At 42.4% G+C, this 13179-nt stretch overlaps 1 protein-coding gene across 6 annotated transcripts in view; it reads left to right on the forward strand.

The window, feature by feature from the left end:
• The window catches only part of cnbd1 (cyclic nucleotide binding domain containing 1), a 55257-nt gene extending 44727 nt beyond the window's left edge, over positions 1-10530 (forward strand). For 5 of the 6 annotated variants that reach the window (XM_052483321.1, XM_035741644.2, XM_035741645.2 and 2 more), the window contains 2 exons: positions 162-221; positions 5329-10530. In XM_052483321.1, coding sequence (XP_052339281.1) covers positions 162-221; positions 5329-5550 — 282 coding nt within the window. In that variant the 3' untranslated portion in view covers positions 5551-10530. Of the gene's footprint in view, positions 1-161; positions 222-3595; positions 4391-5328 lie in introns of those variants that run through there. The other variant, XM_035741648.2, reaches the window with a different exon arrangement.
• Positions 10531-13179: the final 2649 nt, after the last annotated feature.

Genomic DNA, 13179 nt, shown 5'->3' on the forward strand with positions numbered 1-13179 from the left:
ATTAACCTTACATTATTCACCCTTTCCCTTCACCCTGATACTATTGTGTTATGGAACAAGTGGAAAAGCACTGGTTCGAATAGTGAATAATATTCTGTTGCATTCACCTAGAATACTGTTGACCGCTTGGTTCTGTATGACTTGTCCCTGTCTTATTCCAGGAAGAGATTAACAAGGAATACATCAGACAAGAGCGGCACAAGGAGTGGGACCACATAAAGGTGTAGTGTATACGTCAGTAAAGCATATTGTTACTGTCTTTCCTTTTCTCACTAATGAGCCTTTAAATTCTACTAAGCCTTTTCACATTACAGAGCTGTACAACACTGGCCTGATTATGCATCCGCCATAGTTTCTGGACCTGTGCAGTGAAGGACAATGTGAATAGAAAATAACAAGCCAGCACAGTACGGGTCGGCTCAGTAGAGTGAAAAGGGTCTCTCTCTGTCTTAGGCTCTTATGGAATACCCAGCACAGTACGTTATAATCCCTGTGCCTTGTCCAAACCCAGAACACAAACACAACGTTTCTTCTGAGAATCAGCAGCCATGCAGCCAGCCCTAACTAATTCCCAGGCCTGAGTGCCAATGTCTGCCTTTGTTCTCAACCAACAGTGTGTGTGTGTGTGTGTGTGTGTGTGTGTGTGTGTGTGTGTGTGTGTGTGTGTGTGTGTGTGTGTGTGTGTGTGTGTGTGTGTGTGTGTGTGTGTGTGTGTGTGTGTGTGTGTGTGTGTGTGTGTGTGTGTGTGTGTGTGTGTGTGTGTGTGTATTTGCGCATGTTCGCTTGTGTATGCGGGTATGCGTGCCAGTTTCCCATAGATGATTACACCACTGTGTAGCTCTGCTCTGTTATTGCCATGGCAAAATCCTTACTTGGAAGGAAATTCATTATGGACGCTGGCTAACTGGTCCAGTGCAGTCCTCTCTGAGGTACCTTTCTACAGCTACAGCTTGTGTATCTCCCACGTAATAAAGACAGACGGACAGGCCGGCCAACCTCCCTTTCTCTGGCTGCTTGTTTCACAGGAATATAACCTTTCAGACCCTTCCCATGTAGCTCTGGGTTGTAGGCCAATAGAAAGGGTCTCTTTGTGCATTTTGTCAGGAACACTATACAGTTTGTCTGTCAGGAGGCTAAAGTGATCATCAGCCCCAGCTGTCTGCCTCTGTCATGGTTTGGTTTGGTTTAGTGTGTGGTCTGGATCTGGGTCTCACTGCCAAGCTTTCTCGGCTGAACAGACAGGAGGTGTTGGAGTTCGGGAGCCCCGGCCCGTTGGGGTGTGGTGGGAACCGACATGCAGTGTCACACGGCCAATGAGAGAGGAGGATCTTGACCGATGAAAGCCTCACAAAGCAAACCGTTACCGTAACAATCAACTGTCATGAACAGTGTTCTGATAGTGACATTAGAGCTCAGTGGGGGCAGGTTGTTGGGTGTTGTCATCCTAGCTAACACATAGAGACTAAAACAGACAGCTGTAGCTAGTTGTTTCAAACAGCATGTTGTTGTACAGTATATGGTCAGCTGTTCTGCACTGGTATGAATTGGCCCGTTGTTCTACAGGGAGGCCTCTGTAGCACCACTGTAGCTTCTCTCTTACATGCAGCCTTTTCCTGATCCCAGATCTGCTTGTGTTGTATTTCCAAGATCATGGGAGTTATCTATACAACCCATCAGGTTAATGCAGCCTCTCTCTGCATGGAGCCAGATACGTCTCCTTCTCATGTTAAGTGCCTTTTTGAACTGTGGTTCATGCCATTTAACATTTAAAAGACATTTAAAGCTCCAGTGTCAGTGCTTGCTTGTATGTCATGCTTGTTTATCGCAATTACACAGTCTGACAAATGGACACTGATGAACCTAAACAGAAACAAAGGATATGTGTCTATTGAAACCTTTCGTTCTTGCTACAGCTGATGGCATTTTCCATCTGCCATCGCTAAATGGTGTTAGATCATTTACGATCTGTAGCAGGAGCACAGAGCTGGAAAAACGACTGTTTACATGTCTCGTCTCTCTTTGATGGAGACGGGCAGTTATTATGCCTGTTTGATTGCTAATCTTACTGTTGAGCTGACGAATGACAACAGTCACAGCGTTTGTTTACTGTCAGGCTTTATTTTTCAGCTCCAGAATAAGGACAGATTTGTTTGTTTAAGCTCTCACATGGAGAACCCAGAGTGGCTATGATTAATAGGACTGCGAGTGTTCACGTTTCTGACGCAACAGCCCTTTTTTAGCCAAACATCGGAACTCCTTTTTGCCTTTTAAATAGATGTAGGAGTTAAGAGTTTCCAAAGTATTGGGACAAGGGTGAATCACCTATAAATGATGTGTTATTCCTATGTAATGCTCAGTAATCTAGGCTGAGTGTGTGTAATTTTGGGCGGTGGAGTTTTACGTCAGACGGTAGGTTCTAAATATGGGTTGGAGAAGAGGTTCTGTGTCTTCCTGGTTTTTTAGTCTCTGGTCACTGTTACGACAGACATCTCCATGAATGTGGGTGTGGTGGGGGGAAAAAACGCAAACAGACAGACAGTGACTATTATTCCTTACTTGTGTAACCTTGTCTGAGACCTAATGACTTGAATTAGCTCCCCGAGTCACAAACAGACAGCGTTTGAAACACTGTACTCCTACGTAACAAAGATAGTGAACAATGCTCACTTGATGAGTAACCTTGCTTGAGACCTGAAGACTTCTATTAGTCCCCGGAGCTAATGCCCAGTTTTTGGCTCAGATCGCTAAACAGTCTTGTGGTACACTACCATGTTTGCAAGTGTCATGTCCTTGAGAATATGGACGGATCACTCAAAAAATAAATGACTTAGAAATTTCACCAGACAACGACAAAATGTTCATCAGCTTTTCCTTTCAGAATGTGCCCGATTTACATTTTGTTATTAAAGGTTTTGAGTCCCTCAAAATATCACTCAATCGACACAAAAGAAAAAATCCTAACAAATACATGATTGTCTAATAGGAAAATAATAATGAGCAAAGCCTTTTGTTCAAGAAATTCTTTACATTCCCCAAAATAACAAGTCCTAACCGTTATGTGATTGTTTCAAACTGAGGAACTGCATGAATTAATTTCTCTGACAGAACCATCTGAATTGAACCAATCAATATCTGACCAGACTGAATACAGAGCACCAGTTTGCAAGAGAGTGTTTGGGCAAGATAAAATTCTGCATCGGAATATTAAAATGGTCCTGATGTTACATCTTAGCCACACTGATATGAAGGATGATGCTGACTGTGTTGAATGCTTCACTTATAACCAGTGCTATATAGTGGGAGAGCATGTGTGTGTGTGTGGCGTGTGTCGAGCAAGAGAAAACGCGTCGGAAAGACAAAATTCATCCACAGACCGAATGCATTCACACGAAGGGTAGGTGAACGGATGATCTCCAATGAAGCATGGAGGAGGAGGTGTGTGTGTGTGGGGGGGGGGTGCTTTCCTGGTGACATTGTCAGAGATTGATTTAAAATTCAATGCACACTTAACCAGCATGGCTATCACAGCATTTTGCAGCGATACGCCATCCCATCTGGTTTGCGCTTAGTGGGACTATCATTTGTTTTTCAACAGGACAATGACTCAACACACCTCCAGGCTGTGTAAGGGCTATTTGACCAAGAAGGAGAGTGATGGAGTGCTGCATCAGATGACCTGGCCACCACAATCACCCGACCTCAACCCAACTGAAATGGTTTGGGATGAGTTGAATCACAGAGTGAAGGAAAAGCAGCCAACAAGTGCTCAGCATATGTGTGAACTCCTTCAAGACTGTTGGAAAAGCATTCCAGGTGAAGCTGGTTGAGAGCATGCAAAGCTGTCATCAATGCAAAGTGTGGCTCCTTTGAAGAATCTCTGATATAAAATATATGTTGATTTGTTTAACACTTGTTTTGGTTACTACATGATTCCATATGTGTTATTTCATAGTTTTGATGTCTTCACTATTATTCTACAATGTAGAAAATGGTAAAAAAGTAAGAAAAACTCTTGAATTGTCACGCCTTGGTCTTAGTATTTTGTGTTTTATTTATTTATTTGGTCAGGCCAGGGTGTGACATGGGTTTATTTTGTGGTGTGTTTTTGTATTGGGGTTTTAGTAGGTATTGGGATTGTGGCTGAGTAGGGTTGTCTAGGAAAGTCTATGGTTGCCTGAGGCGGTTCTTAATCAGAGGCAGGTGATTATCGTTGTCTCTGATTGGGAACCATATTTAGGCAGCCATATTCTTTGAGTGTTTCATGGGTGATTGTTCCTGTCTCTGTGTTAGTTGTCACCAGATAGGCTGTATAGGTTTTCACATTCCGTTTGTTGTTTTTGTATTGTTCGTGTTTCTTCATTATTAAACATGTATCAAAATTACCACGCTGCATTTTGGTCCGACTCTCTTTCGACGGAAGAAAACCGGAACATGAATGAATCGGTGTGTCCAAACTTTTGACTGGTACTGTATAATTGGTTATCTGTTTCCTATAATCAGACCCAGGTAGTGTGGTGTGCCAAAGACCAATGTAATAACGCTCCATTGATTGGTGCTTCTGATCTTTAGCACTGGGCATACAGTGTGATATACTGGCAGGGGCATCATGCACCTAATAAATCTGAGGAGGCACAAAGTATGTGAGGATGGCTGAAGGGTGGTCCGTAGTGGCGCTAGGCTCCCCATCCAGAAGTTGGAGAATTTAGCATTTTTCAAACACGTGAAATAGTATTTTCCTGCTATCTACAGCCATATTCATTATGCTTAATTCTTTGTAAAAAATAAAAAATAAAAGTTTTTCTGTCGATTTTTCTGCATATTGAAGCATACCTCTTGAGCTCTCTCCTTCTGACTGGTGGTTATTTTCTTAAAGAAACAAAATATGCTTCTCTGCTAAAAAATCTGGGTAAAAGGTTCAAAGGAATTTGAGTGTTATTTGTACATGTAGTTATTGATGGTCTACAACCTTGCCAGCAGGCATGTCAGCTAAGATAGACAAGCTAGCTACTCTAACTAGATTGATTGCCTGAAATGGCTTCTTGGTAGCTATTTATAAGGTTGGGAAATTGGGAAACCATCCGGGCTAGCTAATGCCAACTTCCTAAAATTGCTAAAGTCGCTAGTAGTATTACAGAAGGAAAACAAATGTGTAATTACAATTTCTAATATTATAATATTGTTTTTTTACTGGACAATTCTGAGGGAGCACGTACCCCTGTGCCCCTTATGGGCATGCCGCCTCTGTACTGCAATGCAGTGTGACATCCTGTAATGCTCACCATAAGTGTGTATTTTAATGTCATGTTTTGTCTCTTATTTCCTCCACAGAAGAGAGTGTTGTCTGATGCCCTGCTCTACAACGGGATCCAGCAGGGGGACGGGAAGTGGACCTTCAATAGGGGAGGTGGAAGAAGACCTGTGGACAAGAGCAACCCCCATCCAATAAACACAGCACACACACAAGCACCCCAGCGTATACTGCCTGCTTTGACTCCAGATGTTACAACAACAACGCAAGAAAACACAGGAACTGACATTGCCAAACCCTAATTTGCTGTTTAAAAGTATAACTCCAGTCCCATGCTCCAATCCAACTTCTGACACCACACCCTCCAATATCCCTCCACATACACTTTCATTCTCTGCCTGTATCTTTGGACCCAACGTACAGTGACCACTCCAGATGTACACTAATATAGCGTCAAAGAAAATAAACTCTTATTCTCCCCAGCTTTCACTCTCACTCAAAGCCTTTGAAATAAGAGGCAGTTATTGTCAATCAGCTAGCAGCTTTCACTGCAGTGCTTCCTATATCCCTGCCAGGGCCAGAGGAACTCTTGAGGACAGTGACACATCATGTTGTCTCTCACCCACTTAGTATAACGTAACCAGACATGTCCTACGTGTGCAAATACAGAGCCTGACCCAGTCCAAAACAACCCACCATAAACATACACCCCCAACACAGGCCAAAACAACACAGCCGTATTGGATCTTATACTTGTGTGAAACAGTGTTGGGCAAGACAGGCAACAAGTCCGCAATGACATATAGAGCCCAACACAACATCTTGTTGCGCAGATACTGTGAATACTGTAGAGAACGGAAAACAATTCTTTATGAAAGAGACAATGCTGAACCGTATCATAGAGAAACTGAAATGACACTTGACCGTATAATTAGTTTTATGTCTAAATATTTGGGTCGAGACATAGACTTTTTAGATTGCTGGGATCTGTATGGAAACAGAAACACAGACCTTAAAATACATGGTGTTTGTTTAGATTTGACAGACCGCAACTGACCTTGACAGAGACTGTTTGTTCCACATTCCCTAAGGAAAATACCTCTTTATTGCCTCTTTGTATATATTTTTGTTTTCTCCTCAGATGACAGTTCTGTACTGAAATGACCTACTGAAATTGTCCCTCGGTCTGGAGAATGATTTGAGATGAGAATGGGCTTGAAACGAGCTGTGGTAAATGGTATGGTTTTATTGTAGCAAATATTGTAGCATCTCCTCGTCTGCATAAGCCTAATTTGATTAAATGTTTTTGTGAGTGTGTGTTATGGAAATTTTACCTGCATAGAGATACATTTAGCAATTTGTGCTCTATTCATTGGTTAATCTTCACCTTTTATCCCCGCCAAAAGTGTTCCTTCATGTTAGCAGAGATTTCAGAAACTCAAACAAATAGCTAATTCCCAAGATGAGTGAGGCTCTTAACCCTTAACATTGACACAAGTAAGATTAATTATGCTTTCACGTGGTTTTGTCCACACACGCACGGTCATTTCACACAGTCCAAGAGCTGCTTTCAATACAATGTTTGGCAGGTTAGGTTGGTGAGGTGAGATGTTTTCCCTCAAGGTGCAGGGGGAAATGACAAAGCTGTTTCCTTTGTTTGGACAAGGCCCCGTGAGAACGTAGTCCAAGGCTAGAGGAGAGGTGTTGCATGTGTCTCCAAGGCGAGAGGAGAGGTGTCACCTAGGTGTGGTGTGACACAGTCACGGTAGGGGGTGTTACTAGGAAACGAGGTGATGAAGCCTGAGATATCCCATTCACTTCCCATGACCTCAGAACAGGACATGCTATCCCACACAACACTTTACTGGACTCCAGGGCATTTCACCACATGTGTATATAAAAAATGGTAATAGCCACGCATTGTGGAGTTTTCATTAAGCCTCCTCTTATCTGTAAAATAACAGAATACTGGTCAGATAATTGATTGCTCAGATCAGATGATTATTCCAAAAATGACTGGTGCATATCTTGTTCAATTACACTGCATTTATTTACCTGTCCTTGAGAATTTAATTCTCCTGGCATTTATTTCCCCTGGGATTTCATACAACATGTTATAATAAACACAGTGCAGGCCATATGGAACATGGGATAGACCTAAATGGCACCCTATTCCTTATATAGTGCACTACTTTTAAATAGAACCCTTATGGCCCTGTTCAAACGTATTGTACTGGGGAATAGGGTGCCATTTGGGAGACACCCACTGTCTTGGGCCTGTCAAGGTGATCCATCATAGCTGCTGCTGACCTGTTAATTTCTTGTTTATTAAGCAGTAGAGAGGCTGGAGCTCTTCCCAAGGATATACACATCACACATACTGTATGGGAGTTGTCTGCCTGGCCGTGTCAGTGGACCTATTGACATCAACCATTGTTTCTCTACTCTGAGAAAGGAAACCGTAATAGTTAAACACAGCCAATTATCTTGGCACAGAGTTTTGTCTTCTTGATAATGAACTCTAACCCCTGAAGTTGGGGGCATAATCTATCATGGCTCTCTCTGCTGTGTGTCCCCAAGTAGGAAAAAGCACTCAAGTTGTTCTATAGCAAAACGAAACAAATAGCAACTGATTTGTCCCCCATAAAATGCAGGGGGCTTGTTTGGCTGGGAATTCGAAATCCATGTTTCCTGGTTGTTAGATGGCAAATTGTTTGTCAAGCTATAGGATCTTCAAGTATTTTGATAATTTTCCATTCCTGTTTTATATAAAGTAGTGTCAAGACTTGTCATGGTTCCAGATATACCCTAAGTGCATATGGGAGAATGTCAGATATTGTTTAGTTGAAGGCTTATCTTCCGTACTGTATGTGGACATCAATTCTCTTCCACCCACACACACACACACACTTTCATAACACAAGGTTACACTAAGCGAACTGGGTCATGACTCATGTTCAGGCCTGATGTCTGCTATGTAGTGTTGTGTTGTCTGTGTCTCTGTAACCTACATCTTACATCTCAATGGGATCTCTCTTCCATATCTCGTGGTTTCCATTTAGCTCTACTATGTCTCTGTCTGTTGTCAATGCAGTGTCACAGAGGACCAACCCCAGGGGAAATAAGGATGCCCCTCTCATTGTTTCCTACATCAGCAGACAGAGGCTGCGTCCCAAGATGCACCCTATTTCCTATATGGTGCACTACTTTTGACCAGGGTCCATAGGATAGTGCATAGGGAATATGTTGCCATTTGGGACACAGGCTGAGAGGTAGCTAGTTAAACCATATGGGACATGCTCCACATCCCCTCAGAAGCAGGCACCTCAAATTCATTTCCTATCATAAGATTAGATTGGTATCTGTGATGTTATTGTCTTCTGACAGGTGGCGTCACTCCAACACGACGCAAAGTCAATGCGCTATCTGGTGTAAGACAATGTTGTGATGTTGGTTAATGCATGTCTTGAACAGTCTTTTTGATGTGATGCATCTATTTTGTGTACCTCAACGCTGTGGCATTAAAGGCAAAGGCAGGTTTGAGTCAGGTTGATGTACAAAAGAGTACATTTCGTCAGAACAAACTTGATTCAGTTTGAGTTTTTCAGAATAAGTATATTCTTTTGTTCAAAGGGCAGTGCAGTCAAAAACATGATTTCCCTATGTTTTATATACACTGAGTATATCAAACATCAGGAACACCTTCCTAATATTGAGTTGCACCACCAGTCCCCCCTTTTGCCCTCAGAACAGCCATACAGTATAAGTTAATACACAAATAACAGAGTTTTCCCTCCTCTCTGCCAATAACAGCTAGTTTTCAGATTACACATCCCTCAAATCAAATGTATTTATATAGCCCTTCGTACATCAGCTGATATCTCAAAGTGCTGTACAGAAACCCAGCCTAAAACCCCAAACAGCAAACAATGCAGGTGTAGAAGCACGGTGGCTAGGTAAAACTCCCTAGAAAGGCCAAAACCTAGGAAGAAACCTAGAGAGGAACCAGGCTATGTGGGGTGGCCAGTCCTCTTCTGGCTGTGCCGGGTGGAGATTATAACAGAACATGGCCAAGATGTTCAAATGTTCATAAATGACCAGCATGGTCGAATAATAATAAGGCAGAACAGTTGAAACTGGAGCAGCAGCATGGCCAGGTGGACTGGGGACAGCAAGGAGTCATCATGTCAGGTAGTCCTGGGGCATGGTCCTAGGGCTCAGGTCCTCCGAGAGAGAGAAAGAAAGAGAGAATTAGAGAAAACACACTTAAATTCACACAGGACACCGAATAGGACAGGAGAAGTACTCCAGATATAACAAACTGACCCTAGCCCCCCGACACATAAACTACTGCAGCATAAATACTGGGGGCTGAGACAGGAGGGGTCTCTCCCATTAGGCTCCTCCAATTAGACCCCTCTTTCAGACCACTCCCAGACAGTCCTAGCAAAAATCTTGCTTGAGAAATGGCATTTAGCTAACAACTTGTTTTTGTTTCTTTTTGACAATGTTAATTGAAAACAATCAAAATAAGATACATAATTATTGTTACCCATAAATTATTTGATATTGACATTAAAACACCTGCATTAGAGCTTTAATTTGTGAACAGAGATACTCCTGCATATTACACCTATTGTATAAAAGAAGTGTAGACATACAAACAATGGTGGTTAGAACACACACTTAACTGTTGCCTGTACCAGATGGGGGAGGTCAAGTGAGTCTGGGGTGGCATCCTAAATGGCCCCCTATTCCCTATAGCCCATAGGGATCTGGGCTAAAAGTAGTGCACTATGTAGGGAATATGGTGCCAGTTGAGACTCACACTGGGTTCTATTAAATCTGTTTCTAAATCGAGAATGTACGGTTGAGAAAGGAAGAAAGTCCAAAACAAAAAAAGTGGGTAGCCTTTAGGGCATTGGCTCTGTTGGAAAGTGGAACCATATGGTAGGAAGCAGCGTCGCCTGTTCAGTCGTCCAAACCAACAAATACAGCCGTTTGGTGTGGTGACTCCTTCCAGACGGGAGTCAAATGCTTTAGTGTATTTCTGGTTTAGAGCACTTTCAAGGAAAGAGATGGATATGATTTTTGGCTGTGCTTAATGTGTTTTATTTACATTTCAATTTGGTTCTGATGATGTAAAAGATGAATGATTGCATACAAATGCATAGTCTAAGCAGAAATTATTCAAAGGAGCCACTATTGTCTGTTGTCCGTGTAATGCAGTATGGATCGCTCTTAACATTGAATGGAATACTATTAAAACATTTTCCTCACAACTGCTATGGTAATCACTCATTCAACTTGGTGAGAGTCATCTGACATATATTAACAAAGATGGTTGTCATTAGACATCAGAGATTAAGGCTGGAAAATTGGGATAACATTCCCAAATGTTCCAGGTTTTACAGAAATCCCTGTTGGAGAATCCCTGGATTCCCAGTTTATTCCCTCCTTACTCCAGGAATCTTCTAACCAGGATTTCTGGTAACCTGGGAATTTTAGGAGTTACCAGAATTGGGCAGCCCTAATTGCGATGACATCATCAAAGTAAAGAGTTATTTTTAGAAAAAGTGCCTATTAGTTGGTGTAGCCTAATACTGTAATGTTTTGTGGTCACGCTGTGGTATCTTCAGACCACGCTCCAGTTTGATCCTCCTCCGGTAGTGGTGAGTTTGTAGTCTGTATCCATACCCAGGAGACACTGGTTGTGTCTTAAATATAGTGCACTACTTTTGACCAGCTCCCATGGGGCTCTGGACAAAAGTAGTGCACTACATAGAGAATAGGGTGTCATTTTGCAACCACATTGGGTTCCATTCCTCCCAGTCACACTGTCTGAGGTTAAAGCTTCTCTGACGAGTCTGTTGGTTTTGGCACAGTTAATACACCCCTGTAAACTGCACCACTTTGCTGAAAGAGAGTTCTCAACATGTGCACCCCCTTCCTCTGAGTTCACAATAGAATAAGTAAATGGATGTCATATCATTGAAACCTGTTTTCATCTCAATTGTTGATGGATGGTGGAGACCTTCTGGGGGCTTAAGCAAATGAGACGTGTGTGAAATTGAGTCTGAGAAAAGCTTGATCTGCATCATTCCTTCTCCTACAGTACATCTATCTCCATTTGGATCCCAGAGCAGAAAGGTCAGAGAGAGAGGCCCTCTGACGTCAGCTCCAGTAGTTTTAGATTATAGACAGTGATCCAAATGATGGATTGCATGGCATCACATTTGGCATTTAAACTGGCCTAAATATTCCTATATGCCTAAAATAGGCTACTTGCTTCACTATTGTTTTTGGAGTTATGATGATTCATATTCAACAATAATTTAGCGTTGCCGAGTTAGACATTATGCAGGCAGACAGATATGGTCCTACCACTGATTACAGCCCTAAGCACTAATCCTAAAATATAATGAAAAAACAACACTTTTCATTGAATTCTTAGAGGTGGAAGCCATACTAGCCTCAGAGCAGTGGTCAGTGGAATGATTCTGTCTCCCGCTGTGTCCTCTGTCTTATAGAAGGTACCTTATTAATTTATACTACACTGCACAGCTCAGGACATTACTTCATTGTCAAGAAGAAGCATTTCAAGCAGATTACATGTCAGGTAAAAGAAAACCCATTTGTATTGTGGCTTGATTAGGTGGCAAGAAAACTACAATATACCAAATTGCATTCTGTCAGGCGCGTTGTCAAAACCAAACGGGAGCCTATGGTGCCGCTACGTACAGTGACACATCTCACACCTTGCCTCGACAGTTCTTAGGTGTTTCACTCTTTTTTTTTAAAGAATCGATTAAAGAAGCTTATGTCATCCTTTGACACATACACTACTATCCAATCTTGTCTTTTATAAACCAATATCCAATCTTGTCTTTTATAAACCAATATTTACTCTATCTAACTGTTGCCAGCTACAAACTACCATATTAATACTCAGAACAGGGATTCATTTACTCACTGATTTTATGACTGTCTGCATTGTCGTTTCTTATCATTATCTACAATATAAAGGGCGAGCGTGGTTCATTTCTCTGGCCCCCTCTGGCCTGGACACCACATCGGTTATATTGTCATCTCGATGCAGTCTACTGTCATGAAGATGCATCTCTCTCTCTCTCATATATATGTAGTGGTCTGGTTACTCATTATTTATGATGTCATTAGCCATACGGGGAAATTACATTGAAGGATCTTAAGTTAGACCTCAGGGAACTTTAAACACTCCATCAGAGGAGGGGGAGGTGTTTTGATATCTCAGACCTAATTCAGAGTTTTCTTTAAGTGGATTCTGTATCCCAATGTCAACCAGGTACAACTTTACTTATTCACTTCATGATGCCCCGCCCACTTGAGCCAGTTCCTGATTGAACATGATTGCTTTCCTCCTTTCTCCCATTCACAAACAAGCAAAACATTGTTAATATGAATTACGTTTGTCAAAACTATTAATTGTCTATTGATGCACCGGTGCATCAATCTAACTAACATAATAAAATAAAATACATTTTGCATGAGCACCGCATCCGCCTATGTAGTCCTTCCGCATCTGCTGTTGAAAGTGGCAGAGCTGGCCTCCCGGGTGGTGCGGTGGTTAAGGGCGCTGTACTGCAGCACCAGCTGTGTCACCAGAGACTCTGGGTTCGCTCCCAGGCTCTGTCATAACCGGCCGCGACCGGGAGGTCTGTGGGGCGATGCACAATTGGCCAAGCGTCGCCTGGGTTAGGGACGGTTTGGCCGGTTCCTCAGACACATTGGTGCGGCTGGCTACCGGGTTGGATGCGCGCTGTGTTAAGAAGCAGTGCAGCTTGGTTAGGTATCGGAAGACGCATGACTTTCAACCTTAGTTTCTCCCGAGCCCGTACGGGAGTTGTAGCGATGAGACAAGATAGTAGCTACAAACAATTGGATACCACGAA

Source organism: Oncorhynchus keta, chromosome 28 (genome assembly GCF_023373465.1).
Source record: "Oncorhynchus keta strain PuntledgeMale-10-30-2019 chromosome 28, Oket_V2, whole genome shotgun sequence".
In the NCBI taxonomy this organism is placed as follows: Eukaryota; Metazoa; Chordata; class Actinopteri; order Salmoniformes; family Salmonidae; genus Oncorhynchus; species Oncorhynchus keta.